This window comes from Vitis riparia, chromosome 4 (assembly GCF_004353265.1).
Source record: "Vitis riparia cultivar Riparia Gloire de Montpellier isolate 1030 chromosome 4, EGFV_Vit.rip_1.0, whole genome shotgun sequence".
Taxonomy (NCBI): Eukaryota; Viridiplantae; Streptophyta; class Magnoliopsida; order Vitales; family Vitaceae; genus Vitis; species Vitis riparia.
Genome location: NC_048434.1, coordinates 781,145 through 802,922, shown reverse-complemented (window position 1 = coordinate 802,922; position 21,778 = coordinate 781,145). Strand labels below are relative to the sequence as shown.

The 21,778-nt window shown below is 35.8% G+C and overlaps 3 protein-coding genes across 4 annotated transcripts; 1 reads left to right on the top strand and 2 right to left on the bottom strand.

Moving 5' to 3' along the window:
• The first annotated feature begins 33 nt into the window (after nt 1–33).
• LOC117912877 (putative uncharacterized protein DDB_G0285119) lies at nt 34–4,825 on the top strand. 2 transcript variants are annotated; one of them, XM_034827651.1, is made up of 5 exons: nt 34–190; nt 1,176–1,583; nt 3,109–3,451; nt 4,330–4,407; nt 4,587–4,825. In XM_034827651.1, exons 2-5 carry the CDS (start codon nt 1,198–1,200, stop codon nt 4,635–4,637), a joined length of 858 nt encoding a protein of 285 aa, XP_034683542.1. In that variant the 5' UTR covers nt 34–190; nt 1,176–1,197; the 3' UTR covers nt 4,638–4,825. The 2 variants fall into 2 exon arrangements, with proteins under 2 accessions (XP_034683542.1, XP_034683541.1); XM_034827650.1 differs by lacking the exon at nt 34–190 and having other exon boundaries at nt 1,111–1,583.
• A 5,246-nt stretch (nt 4,826–10,071) lies between these two features.
• Nucleotides 10,072–14,715, bottom strand: LOC117913080 (glycosyltransferase BC10-like). The gene is made up of 2 exons (XM_034827987.1): nt 13,593–14,715; nt 10,072–10,940 (listed from the first exon to the last, which is right to left on the bottom strand). The coding sequence occupies exons 1-2, from the start codon at nt 14,109–14,111 to the stop codon at nt 10,302–10,304; spliced, it is 1,158 nt and encodes a 385-aa protein (XP_034683878.1). The 5' UTR covers nt 14,112–14,715; the 3' UTR covers nt 10,072–10,301.
• A 2,274-nt stretch (nt 14,716–16,989) lies between these two features.
• LOC117912006 (CXXC motif containing zinc binding protein) lies at nt 16,990–19,779 on the bottom strand. The gene is made up of 4 exons (XM_034826408.1): nt 19,556–19,779; nt 19,229–19,336; nt 17,726–17,893; nt 16,990–17,336 (listed from the first exon to the last, which is right to left on the bottom strand). Exons 1-4 carry the CDS (start codon nt 19,655–19,657, stop codon nt 17,214–17,216), a joined length of 501 nt encoding a protein of 166 aa, XP_034682299.1. The 5' UTR covers nt 19,658–19,779; the 3' UTR covers nt 16,990–17,213.
• Between the last annotated feature and the right edge of the window lie 1,999 nt (nt 19,780–21,778).

Here is a 21,778-nt window from a genome sequence, read left to right as displayed (position 1 = left end):
TGTTGGTTGTGATCTCTGTTTTTTGCATAGAAGTTCGTGAGGCTCTCTGCTAGCAAATCGGTCTACTCTGTTCTTTGGTCCGTTCTTCATTGAACGGTGCTTCGATTCTTCTTAGCTTTGTTCTGCGTGCTCTACTGTGTTGTTTAATAATCGCCTTTTGAAGAATTTTTCGGCAACGTGGAATTTTCTGGTAATGCCATGATTTTGATGAATCTCTCTTTCTCTCTCTCTCTGAATCCATGTCCGAGTTCGTGCTGTTTGCATTTCGATTCTACCTTCAATTCAATTTGTCTTCTTGTTCCCTTTGTTTCTGAGGATTTGGGAATAAAACTTGTTATTTTAGTGACAAGTTGTGCGTTGTTGGGTGAAAATTTTCTGATTTGATCGTTTATTTCTTATCCTCCTCATCCTTGTCTTCGCTCTCTGTTTGGCTGGAAAGAAAACGGGCGAGAAAAAAAATATTGGATTACGTTGTTTTCGGATTTCCAAATATTAAAAAGCTCGTCTCAGTCGAGCCAAATCATTGTATTAGGCTCAATTGAGGTTGTTGTTTCTGGTTCATCGGTTTGTGATTTCTCGGGTCACAAATGATGAGAAATCCGAATTTCAAAAATCCGCTTTCTTTTATTTTCCTACATTTTCCTAGCAACCAAACGCATCTAAACATAACTCTCTCTCTCATTTTCCTTCTACTATTAAACCCCTCCTTGGATTTTTATTTTTTTTTCTTTTCTTTTCTTTTCCCGACAACAGTCACACTTAGTTTTTTCCTCTGTGACGGCTTGGATACCTTTTTCAAGTTGAAGAAAATTCTCATCCGCCGACCCGTCTGCCCTTTCATTCCTGGGAAACAACAAGGAAAAGGAAAAGGAAAACGAGGATAAAATGCCTCAATTGTCTCACACGTTTTCCTGCGTTTTCTCTCGTTTTTTTCCCAACAAGAAAACAGGAAGAACCAATAATGTAAATTTCAATTTCAATTTCATTTTGTAGAATCAGCCCTGGGGCGTTGTAGATAAGAGTGGTATCCAAATCTTAATACAAATCTTAATTTTCGATTTTCATTTTTTTTCCCTTTCTTTTGCGGTTTTTCCAGTGTTGCGAGATGAGATTAACCATAGTTAAATGAAGGCCTCAACTAGAGTTAATCATGAATGTGTTTTGGAATGGGACAGGTGTACAAAAAGGGTGAAGGATATGGAAAAGGAGGGAGTGAAAAATAACAATAATAATAGCAGCAGCACCAACAACAACAATAACAACCATAGAGAAAGAAGCGGAGGTGCAGATGATGGGTCGTTGTTGAGAGCGAGCTCTGAGCCTAGATCAACCGCTTCAGACTTTGTGTTGCAGTGGGGGAACCGCAAGCGACTCCGTTGTATGAAGATCCAAGTCAAGGACGACTCGGCCCCGGTCCACAAGACCACGGTCCGAGTCGACCGCCGAGTGGTTAGAGCTGATAAGGACTCTCTGAATCAACCCACCACCACCGCTGCAGCCACCAGTAACGGGTATTTTAATCTCCGCCACCGCCCATCTTCGCCTCAGCCACCTCCGCCTCCGCCTCCACAACGCGTTCTCAGGTAACTCCCACTTGCTTTTTTTACTTTTGGTTGTTGGTGGTTGCTTCACATTTAATATAATTGACTCATCTGCAAATCCAATTATAAAATCCCTCCTATAAAATTCTATAGAGTTAGTCCCACAAATGGTGTCCTCTGACGCATTTTGTGGTATTCTGCGGTTTTGTTGAAGCATTCACATTTGTGCCTTAGGCAGCGTTTCTGAGGATTATTGTGGAAAATCTAACATTACCTTTCTTCAAAAGACAAGCATTTCTGTGATGAAATATTTTAGAAAGTTTTGATACCCAAAAAGAATATATCTTGAAATCATCACTCCAAATTTGGCCCCTTCTCATTTAGTGCACTAGATGGATCTTGCTAAACGCCAGGGAATTTACTAAAATTAGCTCAATATAATAAACTGATGGTTGATATGATATAGGCAGAGGATTTTACCCGTGGAATTAATTGGTTAATTTATTATTCTATTTCTAAACAATAAAGCATTTATGGTATCTGTATATTCGAAAGGCAAATTAGAAGGGAATGATGGTTTTATTGAGTAAACATTAATCATGCTTCTTCCTATTTGAAGTGGGTATTGGCATCCCAACTTTTTCATGGGGTGGTGAGTGGAGATGGCTGTTCTAGAAATTAAATGGTAGGACATTTTATTCCTGTTTATTATAATGGTTTAATAGAAATAATAAATTTCGTAAAAAGTTTTAACTTGATGATGTTGAAGGTTTTCATATGAATAGACCTTGGATGGATGGTACTATTCATATCCGTATAAGATACCAAGTGTTGCTTTAGCCTAATGATGCACTCCTAACAGTATAACCCTTTGACCTCTGAGTTGATGTTTAAATGCCTCATGGTATGGTGGGGATACTCACACCTGAATTTTTTTTTTTTTTTTTCTCCTTAGGTCTCTGGCTAGTCGAGTTACAGATCTCTTCCTCAACGTGTACACCGAAAACTGTCTTTTCGACCCACCATTAGGCGCCGTTGGATATTAACCCAGATTCCTCATCTTGGTCCACTTTATCCTTGTGACGTATCCGCCTTTCGACACGTAGCCCTCACCAAAGATAAAAGGAAACACAAATCCAACGGCCACAAATCTCCATCTGTTTTTCCCTTGTACACCCACCCCCCACCGGAGCACGTTAGTCACAATCCCACTTGTCAAATATCTCAACCTTTTCAGTTATCATACCAAAAAACAAATAAAAATAAAATGAAAAATAAAAACCCTCCCTTCAGAAAAGTAGAATGAATACATAGCAGTCCCCAAACCACCCCATTTTCCACGCGAAACCCGCCTATATTCCGGTCTTCGCTACGCATAAAGCCATAATCGAGATCACCACAGAAGGCCATTCTCGTAATTCCATATTTACCAAATTAAATTTTCATTTTCGTTTTGTTACCTGTTGTTTTGTTTTATTTTTTTTTGGGAATAATTATTTCCACTTTTACAGGATGATATATATGGAATATGATGATATCTATGTGTTTGTTGTGTAAATGTTTTCAGGAACTCAGAAAATTCAAGTGCCATGAAAGGGCAAAGCAACGGCGTACGTGGGTTCTCTTCTCCGGCAAGAGACCAGGACAAGAGAGGTAATCATCACAACGCTAACAACCACCACCATAACAATGATAATAAGTCGGCATCGTCGGAGACGGCCCACGACAGCAAGAAGGGAGGAGGAGGGTCTTCGTCGGCTGGCAGCGAGGCTGTGCCGCCCGTCTGGCCTCCTAAGTTTGTTATTGCCCTCACCAACAAAGAGAAGGAAGAAGATTTCATGGCCATTAAGGGCTCCAAACTCCCCCAGAGACCCAAGAAACGGGCCAAGTTTATTCAACGCACTCTCAATGTAAGCCTACGCTCCCCATGACTTTTCCTCTTTTTCTTGCTGATTTTTTTTATTATCATAATTAATTTCCCAATACCCCTTTTTAGAAGAAAAAAATTATATATAGGTTTGATTTTATTTTATTTGTGGGATCACCTGGCATTTATTTCGCTCCACCTTTTTTAAGGTATTCTCTTCCATTTTTTCCCCCTTTTTCTTTACCCTATTATGATTTATAAATTTGTATATCGGGTATTATTTTCATGAGGAGGTGGACGAAATTTAACAAGTACGTATACGTGTAAGTGGGAAAGAAGGGGCTAAGTACTGAATTGGTGATGGAGACGACACGTGTCAGTATAGGAGTGGGCTTCTAAATCAGTTACCTGATTTTGTGAGTGGTATTGGGGGGTTAGTGGGATTAGATCGGGACGGACGGTACATAGGTGTGCCAGGTGTACGGTTCCGATTAAAAGGGTACTCTCTTTCACTAGACTTGTCAATGAAGCGAGGAGGTTTTCAAATACAAACCGACAAAACCGAGGGTATAGAAAGTGAGGGGCGTGCCACGGTTGCAATTTTGTAATATTTTTCAAAGTGAAGGGGTGTAATCATAAAATAACCGTATATATGTTTTAATATTTAATAAAAATATATGTTTTAATTTATACCAGTGGGGTGCACACCACGCCACCAGCTTGGACCACACTGGCAGTGCAACTGTGAAAAGCACAAAAGAACATGTACAATTTTGTTTTACTTTTATTCCTTCTTAATGAAAGCATTTTTGTTGCTTTTTGTTAACAAAATATCACAAACGACAGCCTCGTCAAATTGAAGTAAACTAGGAGTTTGATTACAATATTGGAATTGATTTGTTGTATGTGATGTGTGTACAGCTAGTAAGCCCCGGTGCGTGGCTATGCGATCTGACTCTAGAGCGATATGAGGTCAGGGAGAAGAAGATTTCCAAGAAGGTACCTCCAACCTCCTTAATTTCATTCGCTTGTGTCTTTTTCTTGGAAAGCTCTGGTGGGAAAAGATAAATTTTTTTTATATAAGCTGAGTTTAGAGGTGTGTGGCCGACTCATAGGGATGGTTGATGGTTTATTTGGTTGTAAAATATATGAAAATTCATGTGTTTCTTTATTTGCAGAAACCGAGGGGCTTGAAGGCAATGGGTAACATGGAATCCGACTCGGAATAGACGGGGAATCTAGAATAATAATAGGGTTGGGCAAGGAAGATGAAGGCGGGATATTTTGTGAGAGGTCTGGTTTTTTCTTTTTCTTTTTCCTTTTCCTTTTGGGAACAACTTTGTAAATGATGATGGCTTTTCACCCTGTGAGAAGAATGAAGACATAAGATTTATATCCGTATTTGCTCTCTTTCTCATCTTCAGAATCCGATTCCCAAGTTTAATAACATATTTATGCAAACACAAAAAAGTTACAAAAAACAGATGGCAATAGGTTATTAGAATTGAATGACCGCTATTTTAGACTTCCATCCTACACCTCCGAGCTGGGAGCAGATTTGTAAATATATTTCTAAACCACTCTGGATCTTCGTCATCCTCACTTTGAAAAAAAAGTGATTAAAATGGGCACATTTTATTGGAATGGGCAATGTTTCAATCCCATTCATTTCATTACAAGTGGGATCCAGCTGAAGAAAGTTCAACAAAAAGGAAGCCTTGCACTACACACTAAAACAGTAAAACTAGAACCAACAAGAGTGATGGGAAGGAGAAATATACTAAAAGTCTTCCTCATAATTACCCATAATCACGAACCCTAATCATGCTTAATGAACGAATGATTCATCACCTAAAAGCAGAAAAGCTCCCCACCAACCCACCATTAAACAGCACTTTGTTACTTGTCGTAACCAGGCACCAGGCACCAGGCACCAGGTGATAGTGGGTACCCTTTGGTTATGAAATTTTGAAAAATTAACAAATAATGGTGCTCCCTTCAATTACAAAGAGCTCTCGATTCTCGGATAATCAGACCCACTAGTCAGTAGTCACCACAAAAAAAAATTGCTTCATCACTCTGCAATGATGATTTCATCCCACAAAAGCCCAAAAAAAAAAAACGCTGTTCAATCTCTCTCACAATCACATGGTATCATTTCGTTGTTCATTTCAAGCCAAAGTCTACCGCTCCCTTCAATTAATAAACGCCCTCCCCCACCCTTTTTATTTATTTATTATTATTATTCTTATTTTATTATATTATTTTTTATTTTCTTCTCCGTTTCTGAAGCATATTATAAATGCTTTACCATTACGAAAACATACAAAAAAGCTTTCAATTATTTTGAGGGAAAACAAAGACATTCTCATGAGTCATGATACACAAATTTTCCAAATGTTAGTTTCTAATTATTGCTCGGAATATTTTAAAAAATAAAAACTTAAAACACTTGCATTTATTATAAAATAGTAACCTATTTTTAGAACAAAATCCCAAAAACAAAACTGTTTTCGAGGCCTACCTTCCCTCTAGGAAATTCAAAATAGCAGAGGCTCAGTTCGAAGATAAATTAAGTAAATTATTTTGGGCAAGCAAAACACAATTCCTAAGTCCATAAAATTCCAAGCTGAGATATAGGTAGAGGACAAATACGAAGAGCAGTGGAGATGCTTCAATGGCTGGCATTTCAATCACATGTTTCAAATTTTGGACTCTCTGAAACTGGAATGGCAATAGACAGAGCTCTTCTTTATTCTCCATACAACAATTCCCCATATGGTGAATCCAAGCAATAAAACTGGGAATTATTACTGTACATCTAAATCAAAATGTCTTAAGAGTCCTTACAATTCTGGGTTTCTTTTCCTTTCCAAGGTTTCAAATGAGTGCAAAATCAAGACAATCAAATGTTTGCAAGATGAGAAATTGTTCATTCAAATTCAAAGGAAAACAGAAATTTTTTGGAGAGGGAACAGAGAAACTATGGGAAATTTACACCGTCAAGGACAAGAACAAATTAATAGGAAAGAAAATGACAGAATTCATAACTGGAAACATCAAAAGTGAAAATGATTTTGTGCTATTTGGTAGCTGAGAAAGCAGAGAAAACAAAGGAGGAAAACGTGGAAATTAAGAAAACTTCAGAATTAAGAAAACTTTTTGTGTCACTTATTTTGGACTAGTGGAAGATTAGATCAGCATTGGTGTAGGAAAGTGTCCCAAATCCGCTGGTACAACAATTTGAAACCGACAAGATTGCCGAAAGGTTGTAACGTGAATACGAAGACAACTGTTCGAAGTCTTGTATGTTGTGCTGTTTGGTTCTTAAGAAAACAAAGAAACCAAACTCCGTAAAGTGAAACAAGCGTATCATTTACGGGAAATGATGTTTCAATTTTTCTACATTTCCCCCCAGTTTCTCAGCAACCAAACGAAACAAAAGGTCAAGTATTAAGGAGCAACAACACAAGCATAGAGAAACTCACATCTATATAAGGAATTTTATTTACTAAAAAACCATATCAATGGCTTCAAATATGCATTAGACCATCTGTGCAGCAAAACAAAGCGTATATACTGAAAAGAAACAACATAAAAAACCCTAGATCCAACACTACTACCAAACCATGTAAACAAATCAATCTCTAATACCTAAGAGAACCCAATCGCTCTACACGACACATAGTCACAAACTCTCTCAGAACAAACAGCCAAAAACCTCATCCAGACGATGATATCTTCAAGCCTTCATCACAGATCCGAACACAAATGCCACGACGGCGACAGCACAACCCGCGGCGAAAGATGGCGAGATAGCTCCGGCGGAAGACGCCGGACTAGGAGCCGGTGCCAAATCCTGGGCGGCTACAACGGACGAGAGAATGGCGACGGAGAACACCATCAGTGCAATGAGAGAAGCTCCGGAGAGAGATGAAGCCATCGGTGCGGTGGGAGGGTTTGAGATTACTAAAAGATTGGGTGTGTTTGGTCGGATTTTCTCGGGAAATAATTTCTCGTAAAGCCTAAGCAAAGCTACAAGCAGGATAGAAGTTGCGGTGGTGAGGAGATTTATAGAGAGAGGAGAGGAAAGTTCGGGCAGCTGCCCGGATTTACAGGCTGTAGATTAATTGAGTGACAGCTGGGTTATGTTGTGGGCCTACATTTTCGTTCATGTAAGTATGCGTTTGCTTTAGGCGGTTCTTGGCTTAAACGGCGTCGTTTCCAGGACTCCAAAACGGTGTCGTTTCCTGAGACGGATTCGTTTTGAACCACCCTATTCGATGACATATTGGGTTGAATACGCGCCTTTAGTAAGCAAGATGTGCCGCACTCGCCATCTCAACCGTTGATAGATTAAAGCCACTTTTAATTTTTAAAAATAAAAATAATCTAATTTTTCCAATTTTCTATTTTCTCTTATTTAACTTCAAAGAAAATTACATTTACCAATTTTTAAATATATATTTTTTATAATTTATTATGAAAATGATTTAAATATATATCAAAGCTTATAGGAGAAAAAAAGGTATTACTATTTTTTATATTTAAATTTTAAAGTAAACTTTTATTTCTGAAAACTATTAAATGAGAAAAAAAATTTCAATCTTTCGTGAATAAATGCAAAAGCATGGTTTTTTTTATATAATTTTTGGAGCGTGAGCACACGCACGCTCGTACATGGTGATGCCGTTTTGAGAAAGGAACGATAACGCAGACCACATTCTGCAATCACGCGATTCCAGCGCTACTCACTGCAAAGATGCGGCGTAGTGGGGCCCGCGTGTGAGAGTAGCCAACAAAAGACTGACACGTTGAGGGTTGAAAAGAGACGGTCTTCAAATTGACGTAAAAGATACGACACGTGTATGGTGAGATTTGACTTGTCGTTTTCTCTAGTGTGTTTCGAGAAGTTTCCGTTTGCGACCCTCTGGCCACCGGGGTTGGAATTACCAAAATGCCCATCTCCAACGCTAACGCCAACGCCAAATCACATGTTTTGGGCCTTTTGTGATTCCACTAACGATGTTTTTGCTTTTAGTATTTAAACAAAAAAAAATCTTTTCAAGCATATAAAAATTACTTCTAAACAAACATATCATATCCTTCATTTATTTTCATTTGAAAAAGTATATATATATATATATATATATATATAATTAAATAGCTACTTCCAATTTTAAAACACGTCTACAAAATTTAAAAATTTTGATATCGGGTTGAAAGGAAGGAAGAAACATAAAAACCCCACATGGGTTGATTTCGGGTCAATTTCTAAAATAATTCTGTTAGTGGAGATATTGGGTTTGAAATTATGTGGTGGATGTGATTGTTAGTTTTATTTGTCCCACTCTAAATGCCATTGAGAATTTTAGGCCTTGCATGTAATTCTCCTTCTCTTTAATGTCATTTATGTATGATTTGCATTAAGTAGATGTCATGTCACGTGCAGTCATCTTCTAAAGGGGTAGAAATTTTAAGGTTGAATTTAACTTCAAATTTTGAAAAAGTGTCCTTCAATTTCATAAAATTTTGAAAAATATTTTAAAGACTTTTTTAATGGGAATATATATTTTTAATTTAAAATGCATTCATAGTCATTTTTATTTATTTATTAAAAACTGTTTTTGAAGACTTTATGGTTGAGCCGGGTATGTTTTTGAATAGGTCATAAAAGAATTTTTATTGTGAGTAGTTTTTAAAAATAGTTTTTAATTTTTTTAGAATAAAATTTTAATTAGGAATTCAAATATTTAAAAAATTTAGAAAAACAAAAGTTTCTTATATATTTTTTATATTTCAATTTATTACTTAAAACATTTTTAGAAAAACAATTGAAAACACACTAAAATTTGTTTTCAAAAACATCCTTTTCGAAACAAATTCTTTCTATTAAAAGTAAGCTGAAAAAAAAAATTGTTTTCAAGCGCGGTTACCAAGTGGGAGCATTGTAATTGAATTCCCAGTATGCCAACTATTTCCACAATTATTGAGTTTGAATTAACAATCAACCCAACCTCCCTTGCACATCTTAAAGAGAGATTGTTTTTTGAAACAGAATTTTACTTTTAGAAATAAGGTAAAACCATCTTCAAGAATTGGAAACCGGTTCGAAAATACTACCAAACACATCATAAATCGCATAACTTTCATCATAAATGTCAATATTGACCCCTTTTAAAGAAAACCCAACATAAATTAAATACCACCAACTCAAATTAAGAAATAATTCAATCGAGCTCAATCCAACCTGATTCAAGCTACTTAATCCAAATCTAACTCAATCTCATTTTTTTAAACTTAGATTGAGTTCGATTTTTCCAAATTAAACTCGGATTAAACTTCAATAGATTAATCATGTTATATATATAATTCGAAATTCATCTATAATATTTTTTACTAAATTCTTTTCTATGTATTTATATGAAAATTTAATAATAAATAGGGCAAAATTTCAAGATTAAATTGGGATCGGTTTAGGCTCGAATTATCCGAACCTCAGCTCAAATCCAATCAAAATTTTAACGCTAGGGTTGAAAAAACTTAACCCAATCCCAATATTAAAAAAGATTGTTCATGCCTACCCAAACTTTGGGCAATTTGGGTCTGATCAATCCGTTCAAGTTGCACCCTTGTATAAAATTGGTTGCAATGGGGAAAAGATGAAAAAATTTGACTGAAATTGTATTAAAATTGAGTACACTAAGCTCCAGATAATAATCCGACTATGATGATGCTATAAAGATGGGCACTAGTGATACTTCTTTATGTACATCTAAAATTGCGTGGCTGGATTATTCACCTAAAACTCACTAGTTTACAAGAGAGAAATCAGATATAAGAGTCAGAGATTCAAAGAATTTTCTGGGTTTCTCTCAAAAAACTATTATCGCTCAAAACCCTAAGTGTTTGTGTGCCAACTGTAACAGAGGTTCCAGGGTACTGGGAGCAAACTTTCTTGCAAAAAGAAAACAAGTAGAGGAAGGCTGATTGTTGTAGAGGCACTTGTGATTGCTGACAACTCTGTGTAGAAACTCCTCTGTGATATCTGCTTTCCCAAAGGTAGCAGGGTGAGCACCGCCTCTTGACCAATCGACCCAAGTAATGCTTCTGTTTGCCATAAGGTGTCCTGATTGAATGGTTAGCATGGTGGGGAAGTAGTGCTCATCCACATAGCATGCTGGTTTGCAGAACTCCTCAAACTTCTTGTAGAATGTGGTATCTTCTACTATGTTGACTGCAAGTTTTCGGTTAACTTCAAACCATTGGGCTCCTTTACGCCACTGGGAAATGCTCACCTCAGGTTTCATATTCCCATTATACCGACCCCTTCCATATGGCCCAGGGTCATCAAATGCACCCATGAAGCTATATTTGGACTTCATTATGTAGTGGTAGATGAGGGTGAAATTGTAGAGAGGAATGCATGATTCAGAAAGAAGAACGAACCGTTCATTGGAGATATCAAGCAATGCATTTGCGAGGAGCCTTCTCTCTGCATCACACATACTCATCCTCCCCCACTCTGCCACCTGAAATGGAGGGCAACCACATAAATCATCAGCCGCTCAATGGAATACCTAACTTTTTATAACAAATGTAGAAGTTTCTACATGCCCAACTGGTTGAAATTAGAATAGAATATTGAAATTTCCCCAGCTTGTAGTAAAAGTCTAAAAGCAATTGATGCGATAGACATCATAAAAATCACAAACATAACAATAGAAAATAAATCAATTGATTTCATAGGGAATAACAACTAGCCATGCAATTCCAAACATCAATTAAAAGCTTTATGTCTCAGGAAGAGGAGACGAAGAGGAACTTTGTTGGAATGCAAAATCAATAAGCAGCAATTTGCATGACAATTGCACAAACCAGGCAAGAATATGATGATTTACTGGGAGTGCAGTCCTCTGCTTTCAAGTGCAACAGCCAAGGTAAAGCATTCTTCTGTGTCTCAGGAACAGAAGGTGAACCAACAAGTGAAGCCTCAATGCTATTGAAGTTTCCCTACTTGGTTACGGTAAAGCCAATGGTGCCCAAGAGTTTGACATGCAGCTGCCTCCCCAAAGGGGGGAAAGTGGGATCCACTCTCCAAGTCCTACTTAAAGCAGCTTGAAGGAAGGGAGGGGAGAATAATCAACAGGCTATCTTCAGTCTAGGCTACATTAAACTCAACAGAACCTTTATCCCAATTAATATTCTTTCATAGTATTCATCATCCACACAATGCCTTCATTCAGACTCTCAGCTAATTAATGAGGATATCAACATTGACATCTGTCAGCCACATTGATCAGTAGCATCCGTATAAAACATGTCTAATCCTTCATAAAACATAACCCAGAATCATCTCTTCAACTTAAGAAATCGGGATCTCTATAGCTGTTATTCCATAAATTTAAAACTGAAAACCAGACTTTATTGCTATGAATGGTTCCAAAAAAGTACCCTAAGGAAAAAAAAAAAAAAAAAATCTAAGGAAAATGATTTTCTCAAGTTTGGTTTTATCATGGAAAATAAAAAGGAAAATAAAATATAATTAAAATTAATTAGAAACCTATGCATTTTCAAATTATTTAAGCCTTATATAAGAGAGTTAAAATAAGTTAAATGAGTTTGAAGCAGCATATGAAAACAATTTATTAACATTAAATGTGTTTTCTATTTTCCTTTACTTTTTTTCTTTCCTTTTACTTTTCCTTTATAGTTTCTTTCCTTTGCATTTTTACCCTCAAAATTTTCAGAAAACAAACATAGCCTAAGTAATTTATCAATATTGAAATAAGTAATATATTAAGCATTTTCATATCAAGATGACACAAAGAAAACCCATAATATCTCAAGAAACCATAATCAAGTTAATCAACTACCAGTTTCTCTGCCATCTCAATTTTGAGGAACGATTCAACAACCATATCAGTCACTTAAACATATCTATAAGCTTAAAATTCATGTTTGCTTGCACAAGCTTAATTATCTTCCCTTTGACCATTTTTAATAAGTAAAATTATGTAGATATACTAAATAGAAAGGGCAAGCCCCTCATGTTTATGCATGAATGCGCGTAAACAAGAAGAGGAACTGCATAAGCAAAATTCATGCAAAGTCAAAATCTCCAAAATGCCCAAAAGCTAGACCATAGAGCCCTCTCTACCAATACAGTATCAGTTTATTGCAGTCTTTCCAAATGTGCAAAAATGGACATGCATTCGGTTACTGCATTAGCACGTTGTCACACACTTGCTCATCTGCATTTATGTGGCTTAAAACACCTGCTAAATTTTTTTCCATGTATTCATCTTGGCATCACCAAGGAACATTAAACCTACACAAATGATCCTCCTTCCCTTTTCAAGCCACCTTGCCATGTATCAACAAGAGATCAACCAATTATGCATACTCCTAGTACAATTTTGTTGGGAACAACCCACCCAATTCTTACTATAGTTTTACCATCAAAATATTATCCCAAGCTTTCATCAACAGAAAAGGACTGCCTTGAATGAATGCCATAAAGAGATTCTTACACCTACCTCATCAAAAAATGAGAAAAAACCTCAAGATGAGAACTTACCATTTTGGTTCTTTCACCAACTTATAGTATTGTGGCTTAACTCCGCAGCATTGCTAGCTACACTAAACTTTCCAATATAACAAGCCCTTTTCCATACCATTCCTGCAAATCAGATCTAAGGATTCCAAAGCACAGTATCTACAAGACTACTACGCATTGCAGGTAAACTTGTTATCATATGAACATTCTCATCAAAAGTACAGGGAGTAAAGCTTAGCCTATGAAACACAAAGCCATGATGTGTAAAATCCCAAACCGATTTCTTCATTAGATTGCAAACACCACCTTCTTATATTCCTCCCAAACACCTAACCATAGGTTTCCCCTGCTTAGAGCACCAAACCATGAGTTTCCTAACTCAATTGTAAAGGCATTACATTCCCCGACGAATGAAACAGATTGTAAAGGCTCTTATCAAAGGCCAAAAAAAAATTGTAAAAGCATTTAGTTATGCTTTAACATTTATAAGGCAGCAATGATTCCAATACAAGAATAAACATGTAGGATTCAAAGAAAAAGGGTTTTTATACCATAAAACAAAAGAAGTAGAACTCACAACAAAATATTCACAAGCAAATTGCACAAATTATAAATCTTCACGTACCTTGCTTGGTATCTGTCTCCTATAGAAAACCGATGAGGCAGGGAAATTGGCCTGGAATGATGGCGTCGAATGAATGTAGATTGAATAAAGCCCTTCATGCCCCTTCAAAAACCTCTCCCAGAGAGGTCCCAGCGGCAATGGGCCCTTAGTCAAGAACATGAATGCAACCTTTGGAACTCTCTGAAATGGGTACTTCTTCACCTTAGGGGCAAAAGATGCCCTCCAGAGAAGCTCTGTGTCATTCATTGTATGGAGCAAAGTTGAAGGAGGCTTAATCCACCGATCTAAGCCACCCACCTCCTCATAGCAGGGCTGGAAACTAGACTGCGGCGATGTCAATGTAGTAGAAACTCCAAAACGTTTAATCATGTATACACTAATGACTGAAAACGCGACACAGAGAGCCAGAAACAGCCCAAATATCTGAAGCAGCCTTAGAGGCAAAACCCTGGATTGATTTGTTCTGCTTGTATTTGCAGGATCCTTCCCTTCCTCAGTCGACAACGCCCTTGATTGCATATTGATAACTCTCCGGTTTCAAAATTCAGTTTCTGGGTATTCTGTTTTGACCAAGATCAAATCCAAAAACACCCCACCCTTCTTCTAATCGGAAACAGTTCAAATTTTTGTCAATCACCAACTTCTCCCCTGAAAACTACCAAACCCAGATTCCTAAATTGTATATCTTATAACCCAAACGGTGAAAAGGGTCCGGGTTCCACCATTTGGGTATTGGGATTACCAGCTAAAACTCTTTGCCTTCAATACAAAGAAACGTTTTAGAGATCAAGGCCGGAATCATTCTACATAGAAAAATTGAGTTCTTATCACATGGGTGTTAGGCAAAGAGAGATTTCCCAAGAATCAAACAGGTCTGGCACAAACAATCAGAGAGATAAAAAGCATCAAATAGACACCGTACCACAGAGACAGTGGTTTCAGGATGAATAAATGAGGGAGAAATTGGTACTTGGATCTTTCAATACACAGCACGAATTGCATCAGAATGGAGTTGAATGAGAGATGGACTGGTCAGAGAGAGATGGTGTGGTCAGGGAGAGAGAGGGAGAGGGATGGCGGGCAGATGCAGATGGCAGAGAAAGAGAGCCCAGAAGAGTTGGAGAATATAGAGAGAGAAAGTAGAACTCGTGGGATAAATTCCGGAGTAAACAATCTAGGGATTCCCTTGGGTTTTAAGGTTTTAGTTTTCCTTTATTTATTTTTATTTTTATTTTGGGCTTTTTCAGAATAGAGAGGTTGGCATTTTGTCCCTTCTGTTGGTATTTTTGTGGTTTGGCAGGTACCATGGACGGTATTTACAACTCATACCCAGGGGCCATCTAAAATTAAAAGTAAAAATTAGAAAATATTTTTTAAATTTTTAAAAATTGAGAGAAAAAAAATTTAATTATTGAATAATGTATTTTCCCTTATTTAAGAAATTTGTGGAGATTTCTTTTCTTTTTTCTTTATTTTTTTCTTATATATTTTTTTATAAATAAAAAATAATTATTTTTACCAATTTTTTTTCTTTTCCTTGACAATTTTCAATGGGGTTGAATTTTTCTTCTGTTATAAAAGAACAATTTAATATTAGATTGGAAAAGAAAAACGTTATAATTTGAAACCCCATTCATTACGTTACGATTTTATTTCCAGAGGTTATGGTGTAAGTGGCCCTAATTACGGCAAAAACATAGGAATTTAATTATGGGAAACCTTTTTTTATTTCAGAAGAAATTTGTTTTGAAGTGTAGCAATAGAAAGTTATAGTATGATTAAAAATTTTAGGAAAAAAAAAAAGAATTTTTTTTAATGCAATTTTTACGATTATGGGGTTTTGAGATGTGTTGGGTTAATAAATAAATAATAAATTTGGTTAACATGGGGTGCCTGTACGTGCATGTGATTGATTAATTATCAAGAGACTGGGACCATTTGACACGTGACAAGTTAAACATCGGTCACATGATGTTTCACGACCCACAGTTTGCGGAGCCACCGCCACGCGACCATAATGATTTTGATCTAAGTTTTTTGGACTTGAGCTTCGTGGCGCGTTTCCATTGGAGGAATGCAGTTGGGTTTGTCTAAGGCTTGGCGTGTACAAAGATGACTCCTTCTTCGTTTGGTTCTAATCATATTAAATATTTGTCTACAAAAAACGACGTCGTGTTCACCCTCTTTCCTCCTTTCACAAAGGACCAATCCGCGTAACAACACCATATTTCAGTGTTTCGCGCATCTACGAGAAGATTCAAACGCCCACAAAAAAATATCTCTATTCCCAACGTTTTTTTAAAAATAAATTTGATGTTCCCAACGTTTTAAAAAATAAATAAATAAATTTGACGTGTAAAAGAATAGCTTTGCTATACCAAAATTATAATTTTTAAATCATAATAATAATATTATAAAAAATAAGTATGAAATCAAAACAAAACTTCTATAAAAAAACAACATTATCCTGATTTTTATATCAAGATTTTTTTTTTAACCGTAAATTTTTTATACAAAATTAGCCACTAGGCTTTTTAAAAATCATCCTATTTGATAAAAAGGATATTTATGTCATTTCACACAAATTTATTTTTGAAAAAAAAAACATAAAAATAAAGATATTTTAGGTAAGAGTGTTTAATAATTCTTAACGACAGATGGCATAAAGAACCAAAGTCTGTAAAAAAATTACATAAATACTGAGCAAACAATTACTCGGATGAAATTTCCATCGGTATTGACCGCGGGGTGGCGCGCGTGTCCAAGTGGGCAAACCGGGCGGGCAATGCGGGGCCAAAACGTTCAATCTGCACCTTGACTTACCAAGGGGGCAAAGTAAAAAAAAGTACTACAATTTTCTTTTCTGCAGCGAGGGGACTCGAACCCCGGTCAAGACGTTCAATCTGCACCTTGACTTACCCTTGGGGCAAAGAAATCCAACACATCTAAGCATAGAAGTGTCATAAGAAATCCACATTGGGAATGCTAAGGTCGGTGATCAGGTTAAGCATAATGGGGCCTTATCTGATGGCTTACACTGCTTACAAGGGACTTCAATCTATGCAATTGTTCTAATTTCAAAGACACCCAGCAGATTCAGGGTCTTTTCCACCAACATGTGAAGATGCCCTTCACCACAAATGGTCTTCCAACCACCCCTAGTTGGGTTAGACCTTGCCCGCCAGTCAATTAACTATTCAAAGAGGATTAGAGTTCTGCTATTAACTAGAAGGTCACTTCAGAAGAAATTAGACAGGCCATTTGATCAATGGGTCCTACCAAAGAGGCAGGGCATGATGGTTACAAGCCTTAAAACTCCAGACACATTCTAGGAAAACTTGATGAAACACAATGGAATGAGAAAGGACTCTATCCAACTCAGATAACACATTTAAACACCTAATTATGTTTTGTAATATTGTCTAAAAGCTTCATTGAATGTATTAGCACGGCAAATTAATGGACAAATGAAGGTCCAGAAAAAGCTTATGATAAAGTTCAACGGCCCATTATCTGAAAAACGTCAGTACATTATGGCTTCCCTTATAATTAGCTTATGGTTCAGATACCATGACTTTCTTCTATATACCAGCGAAAATATATGCAGGAGAACATTACTGTCTACTTCGTCACGTCAAAAGTAGCGCGGAGATTAGATATCATCACCGGGCACTCTCCCTTCTCATCATATTCTGCAAATTCCCCTCCAGACAAGTCAATGTCATCAAATTTAGTCCCTTCCATCTACACAGATGAGTTAGGAGATGTTGACATGAGAACACAACCATCATAAAAGAATGCAGCAGCTGCTTTTAGGTTATAAGAACTTCAGATGCATGCCTATTAAATAAGCACAAAGTTTTATTCTTAAATATGTGCAAGGATTAAGGAGAAGGCATTTTTTAGCACTAGATGAAATCATTTTTAGTAATTAATCAAAACATGTTACCACAACAATTTGATTCTGATGCTAAGCTGTAAATCACAATTAAGTCCAGAGTATAAATTGCAATCAAAATGAGCCCTTGAGATTGTGTTGGTGACTACATTGGAAATTAGAATTCTCATGCAAAAGGATGTCCAGCATTTACAAGTGTGTGTGTGAACAGAGAGAGAGAGAGAGAGAGAGTTACGGATTCAGCTTTCCATCCGGTACCAAAAGAAAATTCCACCGGCTCAAAACCCCTGCTGTCCAATAACATCAAGGGGGTGAACTTCCCTGATTCACTCATTTCCTGAGTCAGTGGACGACCTCGGCCTGGGATCATCAAGATAGTTCCCTCCCTATCACAGAACTTGCACTGAAGACAGGAATGCATCAGAAGAAGATAATTCTTTTAAATATGATGCAGAAGAGCCACATGAATGTAATTTTAACTTACAAGAGTAAGCTATGTATTTCACAAACTTGGTATGACTGGTTGTATGACTCATATAATACGCCTCATAAAGAGAATTAATAAACTGTAGACCAGAGAAAAGATGCAACTCATGAAGATAGTTACACATTTTCTGTAATAGCTTAAACATATGCATGGGTAGAAGCAGTCAAACAATTGAAAGGAACATCATAACAGAGATTGAGGCCATACATGAAAGCAAGAATGCTTGCATACATGTATGTTGAAGGGGAAAATCACAGGGCATAAAGTTCAGGATGAATTCATTAAGATTCCATTTCTGGATCGTGAAAACCAACAAGAGAAAGAATGGGAAATAAGAAATACGGATCTCAAATTTTCTTTTTGGTTCGCTATGAAGAATACAAAGTGAAATAAATATAATGAAAATTATTTAAAAACTTGTACGTTTCCAAATTCTTTGTTCTCTATTTGAAGAAAGTATCAAATTAAATAATAATGAAGAAAAATACTGTTGAGCTCAAACTTATTTTTCATTCTTCTTCCATTTTTCTTTCCTTTCTTTTTTTCTTTTTCTCTTATTTTTGTTTGCATCTTCCAAGATTCATGTGGGGTACAAATATCAGAACGATAACCAGCTTCAGAATTCACTCAAATTTTAATCATCTAATCTAACCCACTTTTTATTAGATACAAGTTATTCTTCAAAGTTCAAAGTAAATCCATGGTCTAATCAATCTCACAAATTTGATAAAATGTGTGAAACGATGAGAACATAAACAAGACCCCAGATTACTTCATTTTCTTCCACTTCCCAAAGTTCTCTCACCAACCAAACAGGTGTAGATATATGTATCTACATATACAGAGAAAAGGAGAGGGACTGAATCAACCTAATATAATTATTTCACCAGTTCAGAGGATTTTCTTTTCCATTTCTTAGTGGCAGAAATAACACAAAACCTAAGATTAGAAATTTTATTTGCAATCTGTTTCCCCAGCAACCAAACTCTGTAAATGCTTTTACAGAGAGATTTCACCTTCCGAACTAGGTTAGCATTTCCCCGTCCTTAGGAAGAGGAACTATTTCATTAAGCTTAAACACGCTCAACTGGCCACATAGAATTATTCTCTTAATTCAGATGATTTTCTTTTCCGTCTCTTGGTAGCAGAAATAACATAAAACCTATGATGTAAAACATTTTTCTTTCCATTTCCTCAATTTTATCAGCAACCAAATAGAGTTAAACGTATACATATTAGGAGAGATTTGACCTTCTGAACCAGATGAGTAGTTCCCTTGCTTTTCGGGAGAGGAACCGTTTCATTCAATGTCACACACGTCTCCTTCTGGCTCACCTCTCCACAGTTTCCACATTTCACCTACACATCCAAAAATACAAATTACACAAAAAAAAAAAAAAATATCATCTAAATATAAAGTCAAAACAAGAAACACACTAAACTTCAGCGATCCGTTTCCTGCAGGGGATTAAGTTCGAAATGGCATTTCCGAATCCATTTTCGTGCAATTTCTCGGCAACCAAATGTATAAATGAAAAAAAAAAAAAGAAAAAACCCAGAAGAAATTGAGAGAGGGACCTTGAAGTAGTAGGTGAAATCAGGATCGTCGCAGCCGCCTTGAGGCTGGAGATTGGTGAGATTCTCGAGCTCGCCGGTGATCATCAACATGTAGTTCACCATGTTTGGGGTGGAAATGAAGATCTCTCTTGATCCTCGCGAGGATTGGGGTGTCTGCCTCCAGACTCAGCAGTGAATGATTGCTGGGGTTTTGGGCTTTTTTCCCTAAGAGAACTGTGGCATGGGCAGGCCTGAAGATTGTTCTGTGTGAGAGTTTTATTTATTTATTTATTTAATAATAATAATAACAGAAATAAATATATATATATATATATATCAAAAGGCTTTTTATTCGGGTGAATTTCATTATACCCGCAAGGTTTAGTCCACGGTTAACACCTTGCAAACTTATTGGATTTATAAAATTTATTTTTAAAAAGATTTTAGATAGGTATTTTTAGAATGCATTTGAAAGTAAATTTATGAAGTGTTTCTTACATTTTTTACATTTAAAAAATTTTATTTTTTAATTATTAGAAAGATTAAAAATACCATCTAAAATCACTATCAAACGCACTCTTAATAATTTTTAAAAAATAAATTTTATATATGAAATACTATATTAAAATACTAAGCCATCGTATTTAAAACTAATGATAACTTAATATATTTACGCTAAATCCCATGAATAAGATTTTTTTTTTTAGTATAATATTAGGGACATATTAGAAAACAGGTTTTCTAAAAAAAAATTATTAAAATAAATCCACCCAAACTTTATAAATATCAAATTTTATTATTATTATTTATCATTGTGGATAAGATCTAGAAATGTTGAGTTTATGAAGAAATAATTTCAAATTAATTAGTATTCAAAATTTATCCCATTCTACATGACCTTAGGGTCTAGTTTATGTGGATGTGTCTTTTTATTATTTGGAACAAAACATTTTTTTTCGCTCACATTCTACAATTTTTTGATATAACATATCTTTTAGAACAAATTTAAGATATTTTTAGTTAACTTTTATAGAGTGTGTATTTAATAATTAAGATTATTAATTTAGCTAAATATATTTAGTTTTGATGAGTTTGAAATTTCTTTGTGCACATCCCTCTTTTATTTTAAGTGAAAGGAGAGGTAAGTAAATATGAAAAATAAAATAAAATAAGGTATTTAAAGAAATTTTAAATTATGAGAGTAGATGGATTTAGTCGAAACCTTAGAAAATGTGAATGAAATTAATTGTAGAGTTGGGATCACTAACTAATTCTAATATAATAGAAAAGAATTATATATTTTTATTTATTTTCCCCGAATTCATTGCTACAATGACTTGTACGCAATCAATCGGATCATATAGATTTATTTTAGAAACAAAATTCTATTTAAGAACTTAAATAAAAAGAAAAAGGTATTTTAACTTATTTTATGTGAAGATAATATTCATTTATGTATGATATAAAAAATCTAACATATTCTTATTATTTTTTAAAAAAAATGTCAACTGTATTTTTAAAGTTCAATTATAAAGCCGTATCCAAACAAGTCCTTAGTTGTCACCTTGATCTCATACTTCTCCGTTCAATAAAACGACGTCGTATAAACTTACTGCTTCGCTCTATTTCCATTAAAACGTCACCGTTTAACAATCTACTTCCTCCGTTTTGGCTTCAGTGAATTTCTATTATCAATCTATTGTTCTGTTCTGGGTTTTTCAATCTGTCTGTATATTCTTCATTCCTTGATAAATTTCATTTGTATATATGAAGGTATTTGATGGGTGTGATTTGAGTATGCAGGTTTTCAACTCCAGTAGTTGGGTTTTGACGTGAGTTTTTCATTTAGGGTCCGTTTGGCGAGAGGGAAAGAAAAAAAAAAGGGGAAGAAAATCAATTTCATTTGTTTGTTTGTGATGGTAATTAGGAGGAAATTCATATTTTCCCAAAAATGGGGAAACATGTAGAAACCATACGGTTGCTAATGATGAACTTTCCCGTTCTGTTTGGTTGGCTAGGAAATAAAGATTCCACTGTCTCATTGAATGTTTGCCTGCAAATTATGCATGAAAATCGTTGGGCCCAGAAGCAGTGGACCCATGTCCTAACCAAATGGTAGTGACGATTTAAGATTTTGGAGGTCTCAGTGTGAAGCCTCTGAACCAATTTCTTACTTTCTGGACTGTGAAGGAGGTGGGTTGCAAGCACCCCTTTACCTCATTCTCAATTACTCTCTCCCTATTT